The sequence below is a fragment of the Hyla sarda genome, chromosome 1 (genome assembly GCF_029499605.1).
Source record: "Hyla sarda isolate aHylSar1 chromosome 1, aHylSar1.hap1, whole genome shotgun sequence".
In the NCBI taxonomy this organism is placed as follows: domain Eukaryota; kingdom Metazoa; phylum Chordata; class Amphibia; order Anura; family Hylidae; genus Hyla; species Hyla sarda.
In genome coordinates, this window is record NC_079189.1 from 101,642,340 (window position 1) to 101,657,688 (window position 15,349).

A 15,349-nucleotide genomic window follows, 5' to 3' on the forward strand; every position below is an offset into this window, starting at 1 on the left:
AGATTGATCCCTTTCCCACCAAGCGATCCACCCACCCATTGAAGCAGACATGCTCCCTGTCATCAACTGACTAGTGAGTCAGGTCTCGGCCGCAGTGCAACCTGGGAAAAATCTGAGACAACAGTCATTTTGTATGCTGTTAAAAATAAATATTGGAGTGAAAATCACAGAAGAATTGTGAGAAAACCGTCACAGACAGGTACAGACACTATATTATGAACTACACTAACTTTACAGCCCCTGTAGCATAGTCAAATTAAAAAAATTCCTGGAATACCCCTTTAATCGAAACTTGTTTAGAGGAAAATTTATCCAATTAAACATTACAGTTATGATGTTTTTTATTTTCCTGTTTGTTTTCTATATTATAAAATAATCCTGAAACCTTGCAGTTTTCATTGTGATCACTAAGCCTTATAATAAACTGACACCCCTTGTTCTGCAAAGGTTATTTCAGCATTCTCCTCCTTATCATCACAGAAAGGAATACATTGAACAGTGACAACTAGATATAGGTAAAACAGGGTCAGACCATTCACATTCAGAGCTCAGTGTCCCCCTCCCTGCACACTAACCTCTGTAAACAGGTCACAGAGCATGCCTAGAAAACTACCATGCAAGTGAATAGGGTGAACTATATCCATAGATCCTCCTGTAAAGCATATTTCTAAATGATTTTAACAACAGCTCAGACATAATGGTTCCCTCCTAATAATAATGTACTAAAAATAAAATTTTAAAAATGATGATCAGAAAATAGAAGCAAATTGAAAAACAAGAACAGGTTTCAGTATCTAGGGTATTTGAGAGTAGCCCATGAATAGTAATGATATGGCCTGTGTGAGCAATGAAAGCAGCAGATTTTACAATGCAAGTAAAAGTATACAAAGGCTTTTTCCATGTTACTTAAAGAAAAACTGTCAGCCTGTGCACCCACACTAAACCCAACTCACTTACCTAAATATGTCCAGTAGGTCCTTAGATATGTCCCCTAGAAGATCCTCTGCTGAACTCAATGAATCACGTAGTGGGGGCGGGGCTCCTCCCACTTAATTTACATGTTCATTGTCTGTGACTCCAAATCCTAGTGAAGTGTAGTCACAGACAATAAATATGTAAATTGAGTGGGTGGGGCCCCTCCCCCTACATCCTAGTGATGTGGAGTCACAGACAATGAATATGTAAATTAATTGTGCAGAGCCCCTCCCCCTGCGCACAATTTACTGAATTTAGCAGAGGATTTTCTGGGGGACAAATCTCAGGACCTAGTGGACATATTTAAGTACAATGGGGCAAAAAAGTATTTAGTCAGCCACCAATTGTGCAAGTTCTCCCACTTAAAAAGATGAGAGAGGCCTGTAATTTTCATCATAGGTATAACTCAACTATGTGAGACATAATGAGAAAAAAAAAAAAATACCATTAAATCACATTGTCTGATTTGTAAAGAATTTATTTGCAAATTATGATGGGAAATAAGTATTTGGTTACCTACAAACAAGCAAGATTTCTGGCTCCCACAGACCTGTAACTTCTTCTTTAAGAGTCTCCTCTGTCCTCCACTCGTTACCTGTATTAATTTCACCTGTTTGAACTTGTTATCAGTATAAAAGACACCTGTCCACAACCTCAAACAGTCACACTCCAAACTCCACTATGGTCAAGACCAAAGAGCTGTCGAAGGACACCAGAAACAAAATTGTAAACCTGCACCAGGATAGGAAGACTGAATCTGCAATATGCAAGCAGCTTGGTTTGAAGAAATCAACTGTTGGAGCAATTATTAAAAAATGAATGACATACAAGACCACTAATAATCTCCCTCGATCTGGGGCACCACGCAAAATCTCACCCCATGGTGTCAAAATGATCACAAGAACGGTGAGCAAAAATCCCAGAACCATATGGGGGGGACCAAGTGAATGACCTGCAGAGAGCTGGGACCAAAGTAACAAAGGCTACCATCAGTAACACACTACGCCGCCAGGGACTCAAATCATGCAGTGCCTGACATGCCCCCTTCTTAAGCCAGCACATGTCCGGGCACATCTGAAGTTTGCTAGAGAGCATTTGGATGATCCAGAAGAGTATTGGGAGAATGTCATATGGTCAGATGAAACCGAAGTAGAACTTTTTGGTAAAAATTCAACTTGTCATGTTGGAATGAGAAAGAAAGCTGTGTTGCATCCAAAGAACACCATACCTACTGTGAAGCATGGGGGTGGAAACATGCTGTGGAGCTGTTTTTTCTGCCAAGGGACCAGGATGACTGATCCGTGTAGAGGAAAGAATGAATAGGGCCGTGTATCATGAGATTTTGAGTGAAAACCTTCCATCAGCAAGGGCATTGAAGATGAAACTTAGCTGGGTCTTTCAGCATGACAATGATCCCAAACACACCGCCCGGGCAACAAAGGAATCACTTCATAAGAAGCATTTCAAGGTCCTTGAGTGGCCTAGCCAGTCTCCAGATCTCAACCCCATAGAAAACCTTTGGAGGGAGTTGAAAGTCTGTGTTGCCGAGCAACAGCCCCAAAACATCACTGCTCTTGAGGAGATCTACATGGAGGAATGAGTCAAAATACCAGCAACAGCGTGTGAAAACCTTGTGAAGACTTACAGAAAACATCTGACCTCTGTCATTGCCAACAAAGGGTATATAACAAAGTATAAAGATGAACTTTTGTTATTGACCAAATACTTATTTTCCACCATAATTTGCAAATAAAATCTTAAAAAATCAGGCAATGTGATTTAATGGATTTTATTTTTCTCATTGTGTCTCTAATAGTTGAGGTATACCTATGATGAAAATTATAGACCTCTCTCATCTTTTTAAGTGGGAGAACCTGCACAGTTGGTGGCTGACTAAATACTCTTTTGCCCCACTGTATCTGACCCCTCAATGGACTCCTGTTCTATAACCCAGTGTATTGTGTTTAGTGTGGGTGAACAGGCTGACTGTTTTCCTTTAATCATTTTTTGTGGTTGGACCCTCATGCAGTGATGTACCTTAGTCTATATGTTACTTAAACATCATTTAGTAATGCATCTTGAACATCTCAAAGCAGCAGTCAGATGACCAGTAACGCAATTGTATTATTTCTTACAAAATGCCTTTTAGCATCTAAATAATATGATTTTTTTTTCCATTTCTCCCAGTTCTCTGTCTGATAGCATATCACTTCTTTGTTCTCCTGTTTGTTTGGTCTTACTGGAAGACTGTCTTCACAATACCAATGAATCCAACTAAAGAGGTAAGGTTAAGAACTTAAGATTTTCTGGGACTTTCTTTTTATGTATACAGTAAATTTATGTCTTCTCTCACTTTATAACTTAATATTAATTTGTGATTCTAACCTGCTAATTTTTAGAGGCTCCTCGCCTTTTCTGGTGGCATATATGACATGCTGTGCATTGCCTTGCCTTGAGTATTTCAGGCTTTGTGCCTCTCCCTAGAAGTGTAGAACTGTTTCTCAACTACACTACTACTATTTTTGTATCAGTTTTTTCCCCTCAAAAACGGGAAACTAAAAACTGACAAAAACGTAGGGAAAATGTATACGGTTTTTATATCTGTTAAAAAGTAATTTCCACAGTCGCCTACAGACGCTCTGCATCCGGTGGTACTACTACTCCCATCATGGAACAGACTCATTTCCATGATGGGAGTAGTAGTTTCTCAGGCTGTGGGAGTCTGCAGGTGGCTGTGGAGACTACAGTATAGTCTGTTCCATGTTGGGGGTAGTAGTACAGGAGCTGAGGGATTGATAACATTGGGTTTCACTTCTGAGACCCGATTCGATCATAACCTATTAACAAGAGGAGAGGGCTGCATGCCACACGGCTCTGTACTGTATATTGCAATGTATATTTGAAACTCACAACTTCATATTCAAATACCCTGCCGGGAGCTCTGAATGAGTGGCCATTCACGGTTTAAGGAGGGGTTTTTAAAATTTGACAGTGCGGCTTAGTGTTTTTACATAGAGTCGGCCAGCCGGGGAACGCAGCACAATGTCGCCCGCTTCCCCGGCAGGAGCTGTGCCTCCTACTACTGTTCCAATCATAGAACAGACACTGTCCATGATGGAAGCAGTAGTAGGAGGGATGACTCCTACTGGGTAAGTGGGCAGCATTCCTTCCCCGGCTGGCTCTATGAAAAACACAAAGCCTTTAAAAGACTGTAAAATTTTAAAGTTCTTAATGTAAAATATACATTGCTGGGGAGTGGAGTGGCACGGCATGCCGCCCGCTCCCATGGTTCGTAACTTATGACTGCAGCGGGTCTCAGAAATGAGACCCGATGTGGTCAATCCCTCGTCCCCTGTACTACTACCCCCAATATGGAATAGACTGTTCCATGATGGGAGTAGTAGTACAAGCGCTACTGTAGTCTCCCCAGCTGGCTGCAGATTCCTGCAGCCAGGGAACTACTACTCCTTGTTACGCCGAGCGCTCCGGGTCCCCGCCCCTCCCCGGAGCGCTCACAGCATTCTCCCATTCGCAGCGCCCTGGTCAGACCTGCTGACCGGGTGCGCTGTGATAATGTTTCCAGCCGGGATGCGCATCCCGACCCGCTTACCAGACTCGTTCCCCGTCTGTGCTGTCCCGTCTTTGCGATTTAAAGGGCCGGTGCGCCACTGATTGGCGCATGGGTTTTAATCAGTACCTTCACCTGTGCACTTCCCTATTTATACCTCACTTCCCCTGCACTCCCTTGCCGGATCTTGTTGCCATTGTGCCAGTGAAAGCGTTTCCTTGTGTGTTCCTAGCCTGTGTTCCAGACCTCCTGCCGTTGCCCCTGACTACGATCCTTGCTGCCTGACCTGACCTTCTGCTACGTCCAACCTTGCTTTTGTCTACTCCCTTGTACCGCGCTTATCTCAGCAGTCAGAGAGGTTGAGCCGTTGCCGGTGGATACGACCTGGTTGCTACCGCCGCTGCAAGGCCATCCCGCTTTGCGGCGGGCTCTGGTGAAAACCAGTAGCAACTTAGAACCGGTCCACCGACACGGTCCACGCCAATCCCTCTCTGGCACAGAGGATCCACCTCCAGCCAGCCGAATCGTGACACTCCTATTATGGAAAAGAGCCTGTTCCATGATGAGAGTAGTAGCACCACAGTACTGCAGGAGTCCTGGGTGACTGTGAAGTAAAATGAAAAAAACAGCACAGATCCGTGCACATAGTGGTATACTATGGTCTTGTGCACGGAAAAAAGAACGCAGAAAAACGTAAACGTACAAAAACGTACACAACTGAACTCATCAAGTTGTGTAAGTTTTTGTATGGTAGGTCAATTTATACATTTTGATGTAAGTTTTTGTATCATAGGTCAATGTATACATTTTTCTATGCGGTTGCATACGGTTTTCAAAATGAAAACATTTACTGAAAACGGTATAGCAAAATCATGATGTCAATGCACCTTTATTCTGCGTGCTATAAGGTGAATAGGGTGGGACAAAAAGCATAGTGGAAAAGCGCATGCTAAAAAATGTAGAACACAAATAGAGAAACATAGCCGCACATCCACCATTTGTATTTTGATCTACTTGCTTCTCAGAATAATTTAAAAAACTAACAGGTTGTTAGCATACGTAAAGAAATGTAGTTAAGGGATGAATATAAAGTGTATCTGTCATTGAAAAAAGTTTTGACATGTCATTAAACGTTTGATGATCGGTCAAAGTCTGGGTGCTAAGACCGCGACTCCCAAGAACAAGCTAAGAGAGAAGCATGCAGCTGAGTGCTTCTCTTCCTGCTCTCTGTCTATGGGACCTAGACTATTCCATATATATGCATTATATGACTGTCTCAGTCACACAGTACAGAGCTATGGGAGAAGGCGCTTAGTGCACACTTCTTGGCTCTGTCTGTTGATCAGTTTGCAATCCAAAACTTTTTAAAATGTCTATAGGACATATTAAAAGTATTTTAAAATGTCTATTTAATACATTGGATACATCACCAACCAAAGGTCATCAATGGAAACATGAGATGTGTGTCAGTAGCATCAGATATAAAAAAAAAAAAAAAAAAAAGGAGGTAAAAATAAAATAATAATTTTTTATTTGTTTTCATTTTAGAAAAAAATATAGCTACTAAGCTTTATAGGTATTTCTTAACTACTGGAAACCAATTTTAGACACTGTTTTTCAGGCTTATTAATAGCTGTTTTTTTTTTTTTACGTTCAGTTTTTTCAGCCCTTTTTGTATTTGGTCAGTTTTAGATCTTTGTGACTTAAAATGATGCCAAAAAAATGGTGTGTGAACATAGACCTACAATGCATTTTCAGTGATCTGTAAAAAATTGCAATGGGTTGTTACACAGTGACTTCTGGCATGCTTGTGTCCACGCTTAGCAACTGTCCTGAGATGCCCAAAATGCACATAAAATGTGTGGTTATCTGCAGCTGATCACTGGGGTTTCCAGTAGCAAGACTTGCAATGATCAAGTGGGAGGGGCTGTCAGGGAAAGGGTGAAGCAGCTGAGGTAACCATTATAAATATTCACAGTGTGCACAGCACAGCAGAATCCCATTAATATCAATGGGACACTGCTGCTGTGGAACCTTTGTGCGGAATTCTAATGTGGAATTCCGCAAGGAGATTCCGTAGCAGCAGGATCCAATTAATATCAATGGGATTCTGCTGCGCTGTGCCCATGGCAGAATGACTCAGAGTAGGTGGGTGGGGGCTGGCAGAGCAGAGCTGCAATGATTGCTGGGAGATATAGGCAAGGGGAGAGAAGGATGACAAAGCCATAGAAGACAACAGAGGCTACAGGATCCATGCATATCAGGCAGGATGGGTTACAGGTAACATATCCAGGAAGTGTGGTGGCTTTGGAGCTTTTTTCTATATACTTCCCTGGAGTAACCCTTTAAGATATAGTCAGGTGGATACATTCATCAGTGGAACAGACCACGGCTGTGGCACATGGACACACACCTTGTCCTTGCTTGTATGTTGCTGAACTGTAACAGTTTTGGCGGGTTTTTGCTGCAAATGTTCAAAATTGTGATTAAAAAAATATGCAGTTTTAACATTTCTTCTGCAATTTTTAGAAAATTGATGTAAAACTGTGGCAGAGACGTAACACAACAGTAAAGCCTGCATTTAATCGATTTTAGATGTTTCGAGAAATAACACTGTATGTGTTTGATCCCTTTTCAGTTCTTTAATATGATTTCCGTTTAGTATTTACTTTGCTAGATCTTGGCCTGATGAAGAAATTATACTAATCTGGGATTGTTTGTATAAATTCTTTTTCTGTTTGTACACTTTATATAAGCTCTTTCCAGAGGCAATGTATTCAATATCTGTTCCCTTTGATGTAGCAAGAAAAGATTGCTCAGCTGTTTTGCAGTAAATAACAAACTGTACTCGCTTTACTGATTATTTTTCTGTGTCACTGCACAAGATAGGAGGTCGCGTAATGAGGAATTGTTAATGTGAACAATATTTATATCCTGAACACAAAAAAGTCATTAACATCCACCTTTCAGTCATTTATTAACCATTTTATTTGTAGCTTAATTGTATCTTATGGAGGTTGCCTTGTAGCACTGGAGTCCTGGGTACAAATCCAACCAATTGCAACATCTGCATGGAGTTTGTGTGTTCTCCCCATGTTTGTGTTTCTTTCCTCCGGGTTCTCTGCTTTCCTTCCACACTCAATAATAACACTGATAGGATAGTTTAGAATTTAGATTGTAAACCCCAATGGGCATAGGGACTGATGTGAGTAATTATAGTCTCTGTAAAGCACTGCGGGAGATGTGGGTACTATATAAAGAAATAACAGTGCCCTCATAGGGCATATGGACATCATGAGCCAGAACACAGAGCCTCTATGTGAGCTTGGCTTCTACTCTGGTGGCCTGGTCCATCATGGTCCTGGTGTATCACATAGTGAGCTATTCACTTAATAATGTTAATTATATAAAATGTATAGTCAGACATGGTGTCATCTGGTAATAACAACCTTTTAAAAAGTAGCAAAGACTGGATTTATTGAGGCTGGAATTTTATATTTATTTCTTAAACAGAAGTACTGTCACGATGCCGGCTGGCAGGAGGTGGATCCTCTGTGCCAGAGAGGGATGGCGAGGACCGTGCTAGTGGACCGGTTCTAAGACACTACTGGTTTTCACCAGAGCCCGCCGCAAAGCGGGATGGTCTTGCTGCGGCGGTAGTGACCAGGTCGTATCCACTAGCAACGGCACCTCTCTGGCTGCTGAAGATAGGCGAGGTACAAGGGAGTAGGCAGAAGCAAAGTCGGACGTAGCAGAAGGTCGGGGGCAGGCGGCAAGGTTCGTAGTCAGGGGAGATAGCAATAGTTCTGGTACACAGGGTATAAACACACAAAGAACGCTTTCACTGGCACTAAGGCAACAAGATCCGGCAAGGGAGTGCAAGGGAGGAGACTAGATATAAGCAGGGAACAGGTGGGAACCAATTAAGCTAATTGGGCCAGGCACCAATCATTGGTGCACTGGCCCTTTAAGTCTCAGGGAGCTGGCGCGCGCGCGCCCTAGAGAGCGGAGCCGCGCGCGCCAGCACATGACCGCAGGAGACGGGAACGGGTAAGTGACCTGGGATGCGACTCGCAAGCGGGCGCGTCCCGCTGTGCGAATCGCATCCCCAACGGCCATGGCAGAGCAGCGCTCCCGGTCAGCGCTGACCGGGGAGCTGCAGGAAGAAGGACGCCGTGAGCGCTCCGGGGAGGAGCGGGGACCCGGAGCGCTAGGCGTAACAGTACCCCCCCCCTTAGGTCTCCCCTTCTCTTTATCGGGTAACTGCCTCCCCTGGGATGAGGACACCGGGAAAGGATGGAGGGATTCCTCAACGGCAGGCAGAACCGCAGGAGTAGGAATGGGGAGAGAGGGCAGAGGGCGGGACCTGGCACGGGGCAGTGTGACACCAGGACGAGGGCCATGAGGGGACACAGAAGCTTGCCTGATGGAACTGGGAGGGGGGGAGGGGCATTTCCTGTGGCAGGCAGAGTCCTTAATGACCTTAGGGGGACCAGATACAGGAGGAACCACAGAGTTACGGCAAGGGTTACTGGGAACCGGTTTTAGACAGTTCTTGGAACAAGAGGACCCCCAACTCTTGATCTCCCCAGTGGACCAATCCAGGGTTGGGGAATGAAGTTGAAGCCAGGGAAGTCCAAGGAGAATTTCCGAGGTGCAATTGGGGAGGACCAAAAGTTCAATCCTCTCGTGGTGAGATCCGATGCTCATAAGAAGGGGCTCCGTGCGGAAACGTATGGTACAGTCCACCCTGGCTCCGTTGACCGCGGAAATGTGGAGTGGCTTGACAAGACGGGTCACCGGAATCCGGAATTTATTCACAAAGGAGTCCCGAACAAAATTCCCAGAAGCTCCAGAGTCCAGGCAGGCCACGGCTGAGAGGGGAGAGCTGGCTGAAGTGGAAATCCGAACAGGTACCGTGAGACGTGGAGAAGCCGACTTGGCATCAAGAGACGCCACACCCACGAGAGCTGAGTGCGAGCGTGCGTTTCCCAGACGTGGAGGACGGATTGGGCAATCCACCAGAAAATGTTCAGTACTGGCACAGTACAAACAAAGATTCTCTTCCTTACGGCGATTCCTCTCTTCCAGGGTCAGGCGAGACCGATCCACTTGCATGGCCTCCTCGGCGGGAGGCCTAGGCGCAGATTGCAGTGGAGACTGTGGGAGAGGTGTCCAGAGATCTAAGTCCTTTTCCTGGCGGAGCTCTTGATGCCTCTCAGAAAAACGCATGTCAATGCGAGTGGCTAGATGAATGAGTTCATGCAGGTTAGCAGGAGTCTCTCGTGCGGCCAGAACATCCTTAATGTTGCTGGATAGGCCTTTTTTAAAGGTCGCGCAGAGAGCCTCATTATTCCAGGATAGTTCAGAAGCAAGAGTACGGAATTGTATGGCGTACTCGCCAACGGAGGAATTACCCTGGACCAGGTTCAGCAGGGCAGTCTCAGCAGAAGAGGCTCGGGCAGGTTCCTCAAAGACACTTCGAATTTCCGAGAAGAAGGAGTGTACAGAGGCAGTGACAGGGTCATCGCGGTCCCAGAGCGGTGTGGCCCATGACAGGGCTTTTCCAGACAGAAGGCTGACTACGAAAGCCACCTTAGACCTTTCAGTAGGAAACTGATCCGACATCATCTCCAGATGCAGGGAACATTGGGAAAGGAAGCCACGGCAAAACTTAGAGTCCCCATTAAATTTGTCCGGCAAAGACAGGCGGAGGCTAGGAGTGGCCACTCGCTGCGGAAGAGGTGCAGGAGCTGGCGGAGGAGATGGTTGCTGCTGCTGTAGCTGAGACTGAATCTGCTGTAGCTGCGACTGGAGTTGCTGAGTCATGGTGGTCAAGTACGACAGCTGGTGATCTTGTTGGGCAATTTGTCGGGCTTGCTGGGCGACCAGTGTGGGGAGGTCGGCGACAACAGGCAGAGGAACTTCAGCGGGATCCATGGCCGGATCTACTGTCACGATGCCGGCTGGCAGGAGGTGGATCCTCTGTGCCAGAGAGGGATGGCGAGGACCGTGCTAGTGGACCGGTTCTAAGACACTACTGGTTTTCACCAGAGCCCGCCGCAAAGCGGGATGGTCTTGCTGCGGCGGTAGTGACCAGGTCGTATCCACTAGCAACGGCACCTCTCTGGCTGCTGAAGATAGGCGAGGTACAAGGGAGTAGGCAGAAGCAAAGTCGGACGTAGCAGAAGGTCGGGGGCAGGCGGCAAGGTTCGTAGTCAGGGGAGATAGCAATAGTTCTGGTACACAGGGTATAAACACACAAAGAACGCTTTCACTGGCACTAAGGCAACAAGATCCGGCAAGGGAGTGCAAGGGAGGAGACTAGATATAAGCAGGGAACAGGTGGGAACCAATTAAGCTAATTGGGCCAGGCACCAATCATTGGTGCACTGGCCCTTTAAGTCTCAGGGAGCTGGCGCGCGCGCGCCCTAGAGAGCGGAGCCGCGCGCGCCAGCACATGACCGCAGGAGACGGGAACGGGTAAGTGACCTGGGATGCGACTCGCAAGCGGGCGCGTCCCGCTGTGCGAATCGCATCCCCAACGGCCATGGCAGAGCAGCGCTCCCGGTCAGCGCTGACCGGGGAGCTGCAGGAAGAAGGACGCCGTGAGCGCTCCGGGGAGGAGCGGGGACCCGGAGCGCTAGGCGTAACAAGTACATTGTAGTTAAGTGACCCAGATTTAATAAGAGGAAAACACCTAATAAGGTTGGACTGTCAGAAAGTAAAATATGTGATTTGTGCTACCCTTTGGGACATTTTCTGACTTAAATGGGCCCTGGCAAATGGACACCAGACGGAACCCATTGAAGTCAGTGGGATCTTTCAGGGTCTGTTGGTTACTGTTGTGCAACAGACTGTCTGGCTAGATTTTCTGGCCCCAAACAACGTTAATGTGAACCTAGCCTTTGACTGTTCCAACAGAAAACAACCCACTTGTAAAGCAATAACATTTTTTGCATTGAACACTTTTTATGTCAATCCCTGTCCCCAGTGGCACTTACAGTCTATTTTCCTATCTCACATTTACACACTAGGACCAATTCCATAAGAACCCTGGTAAACTATTGGGATGTTTTTGAAGTTTGAAAGAAAACCAGCACAGTTTTGGGGAGAACATACATATTCCATGTAAATGTTGTCTTTGGTTCAATGTAATCTGGGGATACCAAAACTGCAAGGTCATAGTGTTAAAAACACAGTGGTGCCTAAAATGTTAGTTGTCAGTAAAAATTTCTGACAACTAACGGCATTGGGTCACGGGATTTGTCCATCACTGGTATATTGTGGCCCCTCTTACCCTAATATGAGGGGAACTAACCAATAAAATGATCATATAAAGGTTAAAAATTTGACTTCTGAAAGCAAGTGTCCTAATGTAGCAGAAGAGCACTTACTGGAGGTGTTGTCTCTATTCAGATGTATGGGGCAGATGCAAAAATTTGTGTAACAAATCTGCCAAATATAAACATAGCCTTAAAAGCGAGCAGGCATAATAATAATAAAAAAATAAGTTACACTTACCTTACTGTTCCCCTGTCACTACCATCCTGATAGTGTCTGGTCTCCACAGTGCACACAAGAAGTATCCGCTAAGCCAATCACTAGCTGAGGTCATTGCTGTATCCAGAGATGGGCAGTGCCGGTAGGAATTCCCCCGATGTGTTCATGTGACAGACACTGTATAATGCAATGTAAAATGAGCTTAAAGGGTACCTCTCATCAAATACACTTTTGATATATTTTAGATTAATGAATGTTGAATAACTTTCCAATAGCATGTTAATAAAAAATAAGCTTCTTTCTATTGTATTTTTCCCAATCAGTCCTGTCAGCAAGCATTTCTGACTCATGCTGGAGTCCTAAACACTAAGAGCTGCCAGCCTGCTTTGTTCACAGCCAAACAGGCTGTGAACAAAGCAGGCTGGCAGCTCTGAGTGTTCTCCTTTGTGAACAAAGCAGACTGTCAGCTCGTAGTGTTTAGGACTCCAGCATGAGTCTGAAATGCTTGCTGCCAGGACTGGTAGGGAGACCCCTAGTGGTCATTTCTTCAAAGTGGAAAATTAAATAGAAAGAAGCATAGTTTTTAATAACATGCAATTGTAAAGTTTTTTTGATGAGAGGTACCCTTTAACTTTTTTTTTATGCCACCTTGAGACCATGCAAGAAAATGTTGTGTTGCCGGGCAAATCCTTTTAAGGCAGATATCCAGGATTAGAATAGCATAGCTGTTTTCTTCCATAGACTATGCCACCCTTGTCCTCTGTTTGTGTGTGGAATTGCAGTGGAGCCGAGTTGTCATACCACATGCAACCTGAGGACAAGCGTTGTGCTATTTTTGAAAAATAAAACTATGGTTTCAGGTGGCAGACTTGTAGATATTTCTGAAAATGTTCTATAGACCCAAATAGGAATTGCAAATTTCTGTTCACATGCTGCAGAAACAACTCCATTCAGATCTGTGGCAATGCATTTCTGTGGCAAATCTATCACTTATGAATATAAAATCGAAAATGGAAGATAGTTAGCTACTCCTTTCCTTGCGCCCGGCGATCTCCTCAGAAGTATGAAGAAAGAAAGCAGGAGCCAGCGCTGGCTCCTGCTTTCTTTCTTCATACTTATGAATATAACCTTAGTTGTCCAGGGCGTGTATCTTAACCCCTTTCTGACCATACTTCTTCATAGTTTGGGTGAGGGGGTATGATGCTCACTCAGGAGCTGTGGTTCGGCAATTATTACAGTCTATGGCAGCCTGTAGCAATAGAGCGCAGATAGCATAGATCAAAGTAATGCATAGACATTACATTTCTCTATATAAGCAAACAAAGAATTACTAATAATAGGCCCCTAGGAGGGCCAAAATAGTATTAAAAAAGTAAACAATGTTTTTAACAAAATGTAAAATTTCCATCACTATAAAATTCATATGATCCCCCGATCCCAGCTTTTCCCATTTTTTCATAAATATGTGAAACATTTTGTCCAGACGATTAAAATTATTACATTATCGATCCACAGACAACGGCATAAATGCAAAAATATAAAAAAAAAAAAACGAAATTGCTAATTTTGATAAAATCACATAACCCAACCCCCGCCCCGTCACTCCCGAGATGAGTTTTTAGGTGGCCGCCAGAGCACTCCGAAGAAAGAGATATGCCATGTTTTTAAGACTGCAAGGGGCCCAGTGGTCAGACCCCATGCAATCAGACACTTATGCCCTGTCCTGTGGATAGAAGATACATTTTACATAACCAGACAACCCCTTTAAGGTCAATTGTTAGTGCTGAGCTGACTGAAAATCATATTGTTTTTAAAGATATGGCTCAGTTGCTGACATGCCATTATACCACCTTAGTATTCTTACTAGGCCTAATTCAGAGTACTCCCTGCCAGCATTTCTTATTTATGAGATCAGGTTTAAATTAGTGTTGAGCGGCATAGGCTATATTCGAATTCGCGATTTTTCGTGAATATATGGTCGAATATTTGTCATATATTCGCTAAATCAGCAGAAAATTAGCATAAGCGAAAATTTGCATATGAGAAAAATTTGCATATGCGAAAATTAGCATATGCAAATTTCCGCGTATGCGAAAATTCGTACGCCAGTCTCACACAGTAGTATTAGAGCCTTCTTTACACCACACAAGCTGGAAGCAGAGAGGGATGATCACTGTGATGTGTACTGTGAAAAAAAATATATATTCTTAATTGCGAGTATATAGTGCTATATTCGCGAATTTGCGAATATGCGATATTCGCGAATAAAATTCGCATTGCGAATATTCGCGAGCAACACTAGTTTTAATGTTAGTCTAGAGCAGGGGTCTCCAACCTGCAGACCTCCAGATGTTGCAAAACTACAACTCCCAGCATGCCCGGACAGCCGTTGGCTGTCCGGGCATGCTGGGAGTTGTAGTTTTGCAACATCTGGAGGTCCGCAGGTTGAAGACGACTGGTTTAGAGTCTCAGACACAGCTACATGTTCTGTATTCTGGATAGACCTATTCCATTCCATGTGTATTTGGTGGATTTATTAAGCAATGCTCCATAGCTTTATTTACTTTGAACTACGTTGGACAGCTGTTCTGAGTATTGGTATTTTCGGTTACTCTCTCCCTCTGAATTAAATAGATGTCTAGTAATGCTCGTGCAGCATTAAATATTTACTCTGCCTGCTAAATGGAAATCAGATGCCAGAAACGGAAAGCGCTGAGCTTCCAAATCTTCACTTTCTGCTGGATTTATCTGCCAGAGGGAAGGCAAACATTACCACCCATGTGCCATAGTGAATTACACAAATAGCTGCAACGATTGATGTATTTGTCTAGCGAATGAGCGGAATGGATTTACTAACAGTTTGTTAGTATTGACCTATATAATGGGAGGTTTTCATGGCTGTAGGTTCTCTGTGAGGCCAGATGAGCTGTGTACATAATGGGGGAGATTTATCAAAACCTGTGCAGAGGAAAAGTGGTGCAGTTGCCCATAGCAACCTATCAGATTGCTTCTTTCATTTTCCACAGGCCTCTAAAAAGGCCTGTGGAAAATGAAAGATGCAATCTGATTGGTTGCTATGGGCAACTGCACCACTCTTCCTCTGCGCAGGTTTTGATAAATCTCCCCCAATCTGTACATAATCTCACCCTCGTCATGTAATGTACTGTCATATTTCAGTGCCCGGGACTTCTGACCTGTAATAGTTCTCAACACTCCGTTGTTACCAAGCAACAATTGTATTTCTGTAAGTTGATGTAAGTCTGTCAGGGCATGATGGGAGTCGTAGTTTTGCAACAGCTGGAG

At 44.4% G+C, this 15,349-nt stretch overlaps 1 protein-coding gene across 2 annotated transcripts in view; it reads left to right on the forward strand.

Annotated features, from left to right (window-relative positions):
- ZDHHC2 (zinc finger DHHC-type palmitoyltransferase 2) overlaps nt 1-15,349 on the forward strand; it is a 128,747-nt gene that overhangs the window by 53,260 nt on the left and 60,138 nt on the right. For both annotated transcript variants that reach the window (XM_056558804.1, XM_056558796.1), the window contains one exon: nt 3,163-3,257. In XM_056558804.1, the coding sequence (XP_056414779.1) occupies nt 3,163-3,257 (95 nt within the window). The remainder of the gene's footprint in view (nt 1-3,162; nt 3,258-15,349) is intronic.